At 37.2% G+C, this 10,063-nt stretch overlaps 1 protein-coding gene across 3 annotated transcripts; it reads right to left on the bottom strand.

The window, feature by feature from the left end:
• Positions 1-409: 409 nt before the first annotated feature.
• Positions 410-8,509, bottom strand: LOC105041328 (eukaryotic peptide chain release factor subunit 1-3). Of its 3 annotated transcripts, none has more exons than XM_010918254.4 (2): positions 8,353-8,509; positions 410-2,069 (listed from the first exon to the last, which is right to left on the bottom strand). In XM_010918254.4, the coding sequence occupies exon 2, from the start codon at positions 2,015-2,017 to the stop codon at positions 704-706; it is 1,314 nt and encodes a 437-aa protein (XP_010916556.1). In that variant the 5' UTR covers positions 2,018-2,069; positions 8,353-8,509; the 3' UTR covers positions 410-703. The 3 variants fall into 3 exon arrangements, with proteins under 3 accessions (XP_010916556.1, XP_010916557.1, XP_029119303.1); XM_010918255.4 differs by having other exon boundaries at positions 8,235-8,371; XM_029263470.2 differs by lacking the exon at positions 8,353-8,509 and adding an exon at positions 6,715-6,775.
• Between the last annotated feature and the right edge of the window lie 1,554 nt (positions 8,510-10,063).

Genomic DNA, 10,063 nt, shown 5'->3' with positions numbered 1-10,063 from the left:
TAAGGGTCAAACATACCCAAGTCATGGCGCCCACACTGCTAATAAGCTAGGGCCAGCATGAGTTCCTGAACAGCATATACCTTTGTTCTTAAATGTGCAGTTCTTTTTTTTTTTGCCTTAAAATCACATATATCTCAAGGTTGCAGCCCTGGATGCACAAAAGCTCTACCTATTATAGCTTGCGTAAGATAAGTATTTAACATATTTAAGCACCGTAATCCATCAGGATAGACACTTAAGCACAAATAAACCAACTGCTACTGTTTAAACAGAAGTTGAGAAACTCTGGCAACGAAGGTGCAATCATGCTCAACAAAATAGTACGGAACGAAAGTTTGCTAATGTGCCATGAGGCGTATGTGCAAAGCAAACTAACCACAAGCACCCAAAAAAAACTTTGCCAGCACCATAATCCAACTGAAATTCGTGGGTTTTCCTGAGTTTTTCATTGAGCTGACCAACCGGATCTTGACTTTAATTGATGAGTGCTGCCCTGTTTATGAAAATATGAAGTAGCTATGTCACGCCACTCACAAAACTTGAGAAATATTCTACAGTATGCCACATGCTTAGATGACAGACAAAAAGATCAAATCTATATAGCTTAAGGAGGAATCATGCAAAATTTGAATGAAACTGGGTGCCAATGATACAGCAATCACAGACAACCTAGGGCCAGCTCTGCAGATGGGTCACCTAATTCCTAATCAGAGTCTTCGTACACCTCTCCATCATCAGACAGCTCATCAAATGATCTTATATCAAGCTGGTAACGCAGGATGCCGCCAATGCCACCAAACCCTCTGCAGAACTGTGAACCCTCCTGAGACTTGTTGGTAACAAACTCAAGGGTGCAACCAAAACGCTTGTATTCATTGGCAAACCACTCAAGCAGAGAAGTTTTGTCCTGCACCTCTAACTCAGCATTTGAAGCTGGATCACGGAAGTTGCTCTGGTCAGCTTCTTGCTCCTTGTTCAAATGTTTTATGATGATTTCTCCAGTAACACTGTTCTTCAGCACATATCTGTTAATATCCAGATTTTCCCAAACAATCAAGGTCTCCACAGCACCCATTTCAAGAGCTTTAAGGGTGTCATCCACACCAAAAACATATTTTCCAGTGTCTTGGCTTATTTCCTCAAAATACTTCCCAATCAATTTCTTTTCCTGTATAAACTTCACGTTTGATAGAATTTCCGCTGACAACTCAATGGCCTGATTGAAGCCGTTCTCTCCTCCATAAGAAACATCAACTACATTAAGTATTTTAGCCTGAAGACGGGGATCAAACATGTCTGACTGGCTTAATTCTGTTTTAAAATCAGCAGAACCGGCCAGAATAAGCCCAGCAACATTCGGCTGACTCGTAGCTGGGTTAATGAAGAATTGAGTGGCAAGCTCAGCTGTCTTTCGTACATAGTTATGACGCTTCTCCATCCGAAGCCGAGCAAATCGCAATGCTGATTGCCCTCCTCGACCATGCTTCTTTGGAAGGTCGACAGTGAATTTGTGGAGCACCTCACGTGTATTGCCACTCAAAGTGCCAAAAAGTGTTCCATTTCCATCCATAACTATGAAACCAAACTTGTCATCAGATTCCAGAAGTTCATTTAGAGCCTCCGTGTGGAACTTGTTGTCACAAAGATACAAGGATGCATTAATGGGCTTGAATGGCTCAAAATCTATAGTTACCTTCTTTTCTTTTCCATCCTCCGTAACTATGGTTCCAGTATACAGAACCAGTCCATTGGGAGGAACCTTGCTATAAAGCTTAAGCCTTTGCTGTGCTGAGGTAATGGCAGCCAACACAGACTGCCGATTGACTCTACTCTTGATGTTTGATGCAGTTCCATATTCATCACCCAACATCTTGGTGACTCGAGAAATTTGATCTCGTGGTGGCATTATAAGAGAGATCATGCTAGTGCCATTACCTCTTGCAGACTCCAGTGCCTTAATCAATTTCTTAATCTTCCATATCTCAATGTTCTTATCAGTTTCATGACCATCTGCCATTTTAGGAGACCTCTAGCACACCAAAGGGGCACTGATTTACCAGCGCAAAGCACTAAAAACACCACAGAAAAAGTATAAGAATCTAGGGCAAATGGGGGATGAAAAAAGTAGCACGGACACTAAATTAGCTTGCCAAAAACATGACCAGCTATCCAAGTAATGTGCATGCTTATTTAACATACAAGAACATGATTTTGATAATGCTATATATATAGTTGTTGAATGGTTAGCAGTATTTCACAAAACATGAAATAACAATAGCAATTGTAAATCATGTAACCACCACGTATTGCACCTAGTAATCACAACAAGTGTGATGTCTATATTTAGAAAACTGGATCTTCTCTATTGGATGACATAAAACAATGCAATATCTACATCAGAAGAGTGGAAAATAGAATAAATTTGATCAGAAATAAAATGCTTGGCTGCTACAATTCGCTTACATTAGTTGTAAAGAGTTTGAGTGGCTGGGAAAGGCAATCTACCAAAGTTAAGTCTAGAATTCCATGATGCATATGGTAAGAGGCAGTCTAAATAGGATTAGAATCTCTAAACTATACAATATTAATCAAAGAGACTGTTTTTCAGTCTTCATCAAATTATTTCCTATTATGTTGCATCAAGGTCACAAGCCTTTTAAATCTTCTTGTTCTTAATTGATCTCAAACTTTCAGGTTCATAATTTATGAATTCAATGGATTAGTATCAACCACTTCAATTAAGAGAGGTAAGAAATTCAAGAGTATTGTCTCAAAAATTTCAGTCAAGATGTTCTATAATTTCTGGGTCTAAAAGATAGTTTTAGATCTAATCAGATATTGTTCAACACACATTTCCTGAATGCAACTAATGAGTGTCCAAATGCATCAACTTTTTTCCAGGCTTATGTCTTTTAGCCACATCCAGTGGAAAAATGCCCATTCCCTAATGAACAATCACTCTTAGACAGATTCAGGGTTTTCTTGTAATTTAAATGATTTAATTATTCAAATCATTCACTAGAAAATAGATTGAGTATATTAAGTTGTAAAAATATGTCAAAGGTACTGAAGTCAACATTAATATTGTGGATTTCAAATTTGAGTATGGTCAGGCTCAAATTATAAATATTTCAAAAAAATCTCCCATGTTACATAATTTATTGTTTCTTCCCCCTGAAAGACCTAACAATCTTCACCTTCTTTTCCATTTTTATTTCCTTCCATTTCTCATATTTCCCAGCAGCAATCTTATTTTTTGTTCTAGATAGGATATAGCTCATATGTACAATCCTCAACACCCTTCCCATTAAACCAAAACCCAGGCAATATCCAGCAAGAAATTCCATCAGCGCCCCCCTCCTCAACCCCACCCCCCAAAAGAAAGGAAAAGAAAAAAGAAAAATGCATTTGGTGTCAAAATCAAATTCTAAGAGACTGAATTGATCAAGCGATTTTTTCAACAAAAAAGGAGAGGACAAATTATTTTTTGTGCTGGACTACCAAAATGTTCATTACTGGAAAGAACTGCCAGCTACCCCGACTATACCAAATTAGGAACCAACAACGAAATCAGGCAAAAGAGCCAAAGGATTTTATTTCATTCTTAGTTAAGAGATCCTGAAGTCATGATTAATATCATAGACTGATTCAATGTGCAAACAGTTGATAATCAAAAGATTCATTGATTGCGAAAGAACTTCATGCACGTTAAGACAATCTATTGATCAAGAAGTCAACCACTGGAGATGCATGCATGTGAATACATGATGGGGTCAAATTAATGAGGTACATATTATTATTAAAATTTATGGATTTTTCATATATTAATTTCAGCCTAGAATTGCCGAAACTATATAATGGAGATCCCACATAATGCGAAATACTAAGAAATAGTTTTTGATAAATTTTCTTGATTTCTTTTATTATTCTCCTACTTTTCCTTTTTTGGACCAAAACTTAGAAAATTGGAGCAACATTGTCAAAACCAAACTCCACAATCTTGATGAAACTAAATTGAGCTTTGAAACCTTGGTACAATAATAATAAAATTTATCCATTTTGAATAACTACTGTATATGAAGTTTAAATGCACAATGAAGGGGACAAAAAATGACATAACAATCAAAGGTCAGATTTAGTTAACCTTGCACTGCTTTTGTTTTTTGAAAAAAAAAAAAATGCTAGCAATAAGTGGAAAGAGCTAGTCTTTCTTCTTTTTTTTTGTTGAGGTAAAGAGCTAGTCAAAAAGTTAGGAAATGAACACAGGAGTAGAAGCCAGGTTTCAAAATAGTCCTTGCAACTTGATAAAACATTCTATATATTGTATAATTAATGTGAGACACAGCTATATTTTGAAAAGAGTTAAAAGTCCTGCTCCCTGTGCCAGTATTAGTTGGGCAACAAGTCAATATAATACCAAAGGGAGCTGTTGGCACAGAATGCTAATTTTTTGAGTTTTTTCTCTTTGTATCGATTTTATTGTTGTTTAGATTCTTTTATGTTTGTTCAGGCCATAAATTAGGTTAATTAAGGCTTTTATTTTGTTCCTTGTTTTAATTGTTTCTATTTTTATTGGTGTTTTTTTTTTCCTTTATCATCCCTCTCCTTCTCCCTTCCCCTTCCTCCGCTCCCCATTTGAATGCCAACAGAAAAAAAACAGGGACCCTTTCCTATATGTTCTGATCAGTATCAGTCCATACTGGTTAGTGTCAAACCCCATTCCACTTGGTGCCAGTTACTTACCAATCAATAACTACAGGGAGTTGGTCGATAAGGGGGTGATTGGGGTTGCAGGTGCAACCATTACCTGATCGGTCACAGGTGTGATTTTAGTTGCCTGGTACCAACTAGGTTTAAACATTTGCTCTGAAGCATGGCTCAGAGGAACCTTTCAAAGATACTGATAATGTCCAAATTCAAATAAATTTAAGATATCAAATGCAAAAATGCATTGAAGATTGACCAATGGCTGGTACGTGGGAGTAAAAGGAAAGCAAAATAGTGCAATCAGGCAACATCTCAATGAGTTTCGATATACCCAGAATTAAGAGCAAATATACAAAGAAGAAAAGAAATTTCGCAAAAAACTATAACCACTTAAAACAATAAATGCTTTAAGACAAAGATTAATTAGTCTCATCAAAAAATAGGAAAGACATTTTGATGCTACGAAAGAGGGAGTTCATTTTTTTTTTTTTGATGGAATATTCATAAATAGTTCAGCTAAAATTACCTAAAAAACTTCACCTCAGTCAAGTATTCTTGTACCTCAGCAAAACAAAAGCCTTTCCAGCTTAAACTTATTTATTTAACATATTACAAAATGCAAAAGAGTTCTTCAAAACAGTATGATATGAAGGGAGAAAAAGAAGAACTCTTGAGGCAGCCCAATATTGTTTGGTGTCTTTACATACTTTTTTATTTAACATATTACACAATGCAAAAGAGTTCTTGAAAACAGTATGATAAGAAGGGAGAAAAAAGAAGAACTCTTGAGGCCTCCCAATATTGTCTTTACATACTAGAATCTCCAAGTGATATATGTGCATGCACACATGTTCTCACATGCACAGACACACACGTCCCATTACCTTCAGCTCTAATTTGTAAATAAGGGTCATGAACCAGTGAATCAAAAAAAAAAAAAAAAAAAAAGGCAAACTATGTGCATGATAGTATCTTCTTTCAAAGCAACAAGGAAGAAAGAAAGCAAGTTATCTGGAAAATGGCAAATATTTAGATAAAATTTGATTATACAGAAAAGAACCAGAGCGTAAATCCGAGATAATAATTTTTTACAAATTTCAATATTAGCAACTTCTCAAAGTTTAGGTGACAATTACACAAAACCATGGAAATGTATTGACAGGTAATGCTGAATTATTGACACAACTCTGAAGCAATTCTTAACTAATGGCTATATGTAGAGACTCCATGATTTTTAATTATTTTAAAAGTAGCATTTTCCAGCTGAACTTTGAGTTGGATTGGAGAAATTCTTGTTTTTTCCCTCTCTTCCACTTCTTCATCCACCCAATTCTCCTCACTTTAGGTTTAACTAGGCTTTTAAGACTAAAGATCTCCATCATCACGATGGTGGACAAGACTGAGATGGACCAAGATCTTGGTTTGTCTCAGCTGATATGATAAGTTGGGCAAATGGGGAATAAGTAATATATGTAGCTGAATTTTAGGAACAGAGATTTCCAAAGCTTGGCTAATATAGTCAGCATAAGGTCAATTATCATATAAGACAATGATCTAAGAATTAACAATTAACATTAATTTTAAACTGCAAAAGACTGATGAGAAAATTTCAGCCAATATTTTAATAACATATCAGCTGATATGTCAAAATATACCAGTTTATATCATCCAAGTTGATGTGAACCCATGTATCGATTATATCATATTGGTAAGTGGCCAAGACCAATGCAAACCAATATAATAATAATTTTTAAAAAAACTTGATGTTTAAGGTTTAACCTCCAATTGTGGATATGACCTCCCCCATAGTATGAATGTATGATTTTATTCCCTTGAAAGGAATTTATTAAAAATAACTTGAATTTCTTTTCAAAATTCTGCAATTATGAAGATATTAAATGAATTCAGAGTTTTATGACTAGTAAAAATTGGTCATCCTAATCTTTTCTGCAACAATCACTCTGACCCATTTTAGTAGGGATATAGATAAATAAACAGAGGACTGACCTGGAATAACATCAAGGACTCAAACAAATAAATTGGCTGAATGGTTTATAAAAATTATATGCAGATCTACATGTCAACAAACCTGCATATGTGATAAAAAGCAATGAAATTTAAAGTACCTTATCACAGCAAAATGTACATATAAATCAAAAATCCAAAAAGTTACACATGCAGAGGTATAAGACCAAATAGTCACAAGGCTCCACCCCGTGACAGATTATAACCATCTAGCATTGTCCAAACCATATGGGATGGCTCCGTGCCTAAGATATTTATGAAACTAAACACATGAAAATAATATAACAATGGATTTTACACAGGCACGATTTGGAGTCTTTGAAGAAAATGTACATTTCCTTACATCAAAATCAAATATGGAGAAAGAAGCTGCAGACATGAAATGAAAACTTACCAAATATAAACTAAAATAACGAGCAAACTGTGAAAAACATACGCACAGAAACAACAGAGCAGAAAAGGTGCCTACAATCTATTAGTGCGGATGGAGGACCAAAAGAAAAATAGATGAATGTAAAAGTGTGTGCATATGTGTGTGTGTGTGTGTGTGTTAGAGAGAGAGAGAGAGGGAGAGAGAAAGAGAGAGAGAGACCAGAGAGTAACTTAAAAATTAAAAAAAAAAAAAGTATATCCTGATTGGTAATTAAGAACCTAATCTTAAAAGATTGGTTTTTAATTAGTTCTTGGCAAAGTCCAGGACAGCTTATCAACAAGTAATAACAATGATCATAAAGCAGACAATGAAAATGTGGATTTAAAACCCATTTTTCGTGAACTATAATAAAAGAGCGACATACATGTTACAGTCCCAACCCACGCATGGACCCAGATTAGAAACTTACTAAAAAAGAATTCGATCCTCCCACCTTATACACCATATTGGCACATTCCACTAAACCTTAAACTACGAATCCCCTGATCCAAAAAACAAAAATCCCAGAAATCAAAATAATTCCAACCCTATAAACCCTGAAGAACCATCTAAACTCAAAAGATCTTCATCCCTAGGAACATTGAAACTGCATCAGTTCATCAAAACATCCACACAAGCCTAAAACGTATAATGGCGTAAGGATGCGTGCATCTGACCCTCTCCAAACCACACAACGGCGAGGGCCCACCCTTATTTATTGAAGAAATCTGGTGCAACAACCACCGGAAATCTCAACATTCTCCTCAGATATTAAACCAAAACATCAAGGAGGGGGACAAAAAACTAAAGGCAAGCAAACCACAAATCTAGCACCTAAAACGCAAAACCCCGAATCCGATGTAACAGCTACCAGAAATCCGATGTAACAACGGTCGTAAACTCAAGATCCTCTGAAAGAAGCCAAGCAAACAGCTAGCCACAGAAAGAGAACAAACCCGAAATCCACACCACAACAATTCAAAGTCGATAACAGATCCTAAGAACATCTATCAACTACCCATCGTTGCATCTAGATAGCAGAATCCAAGAAGAATACATCATTTATCAGAGACAAATCTGATGTATATACCATCACCAAGCTTTAGATTCTTCGGGAAAACGACTTCAACCGGAGAGAAACAAATCAAGAATTCACTGCAAGACAAATCGAAGACCCAAAGAGATCGGATGAGGGAGAGAAGGGCTACCAAAAAGAGCGCAGACGGCCGTCGAAAGAGAGCGAGACCCGAAAGGTTCTTCTTCCCCTTTCTTTTTTGGATCCGAGAGAAAAAAGACGATGTCTTGTTGCTTTCTCGTCGTTGCTGACCAGCGTCCGCGCCCCAGCTTGGAATTCCCGAAATGCCCCCACGGGTCCAACGGCGGCGTGCCCGAACCACGCTGACCACTAGAGAGCGCAGTGCAGAAAGTAGTGACGGCAACCTTTCTGCCGACTCTCAGCTCCCCCACCCGAGTCAAACACCATGTGCAAAATGATATAGGATAAAACTCCTGTAGTCAGATCGATCATAGAAAAAATTATGATTGAATATATTTTAAAAATATCTATTAAAAGATGAGTAGCCGTGCATATGAAAATATTAAAAAAAGATGAATGAATAAATTCTAAGGGTATTTGAATAGTTTAAATAAATATCACATAACCAACTATTTTTTTATGGATATCCCAATATATGCACATGACAGATGATGATAGACCGACCATATATAATTTCTTCCATGATCGGCCCAATTATAGAAATTTTTTCCAGCATTGGAGCATGCAGTGCGACATGTCTGAAGTTTGTCATCAGTCCAAATAAAGGTTGGGCTACGGGGGACTCCATGAATGAAAATTCTAAATTGGGGCCTCCATAGTGCATCACATATGGAAAGTCCTTTTTTTTATACATGCAGGCGATCATATCACTCTAATAAGAGAGCAACTCAGAAAGTTAGAATATAAAAATTTCTGCAAGACTGGTGGAATACTATTATCCTATCACTAAGTCCAGTCTCCAGAGTGCTCTACAATAAACGATGCGATCCAATCTGCCGCATTGTTTGCCTTCCGACAGACATATCATACCACCATTTCAACTGAGATATAAAGCACAATTCAGATGTCAGAGAGAAGAGGATGGGCTTCTAGCTGTCTCCTGCTATCACAGATCCATCCAATGAAGATGGCAGAGTCACCCTCGATGAAGATTTTCTCTGCTTGTAGCTCCCGTCAGGCAAAGATGATGTTCATCCAGGCAGTATAAAGCTTAGCTTTCGAAATTGAAAGCTTGAAGAGATGAGAACCTCCAACTGCCAATAGCTTGGCATTCAAAATTCAAATGACAAACCCTGCACCATCCCTTCCATCTCTGACACTACAATTGAAGTTCACCTTGACAAACCTCGAAGAAGGAGATTCTCAAGAGATGAATATGACCCTTCGGATCGTTGCAGGAGCAATAAAGGAGTCCTAGTGAATAGGTGCATCAAGGGATGAGTTAGCAGCATCAAAATGACTATACTCCACCATCAAGCAGATCATTCTCTCAACACCTGGTGTGCAAGAACCACCTCGCCATTAAAGACTAGATTGTTTCTGAAAAGCCAAATTTGGTAGGTGATGTACACCAACCTAACCCCCAAGTGGAGATCATCATGTCAACTGCACTCCGATAGATCGTACTCAAGAAAGACATCAACCAATTGCCCCCAATCGTCTCCAAAGGCCAGCTGCCAGCCCTCCTCCAAATCAACTTGGCCCTTGGATAGCACTAGATGGTGTACTCTGTTGACTCATCCTTCAACCCATAAATTGGATAAGAAATCGGCAACTCCATGCCCCTATCTTTGAGAAGTGTGCGTGTCAAAAGCCGATCCCATGCAAGCTTCTAGAGAAAGAGTCTCACTCTGAGATGGGTG

This window comes from Elaeis guineensis, chromosome 3, assembly GCF_000442705.2.
Source record: "Elaeis guineensis isolate ETL-2024a chromosome 3, EG11, whole genome shotgun sequence".
Lineage (NCBI taxonomy): Eukaryota > Viridiplantae > Streptophyta > Magnoliopsida > Arecales > Arecaceae > Elaeis > Elaeis guineensis.
The sequence above is the reverse complement of the archived record's forward strand: the minus strand, read 5'-3'. Positions and strand labels throughout refer to the sequence as shown.

Bases quoted from the DNA above. Each gene is read 5' to 3' on its own strand.
- LOC105041328 (XM_010918254.4), bottom strand. From the start codon at position 2,017: ATGGCAGATGGTCATGAAACTGATAAGAACATTGAGATATGGAAGATT.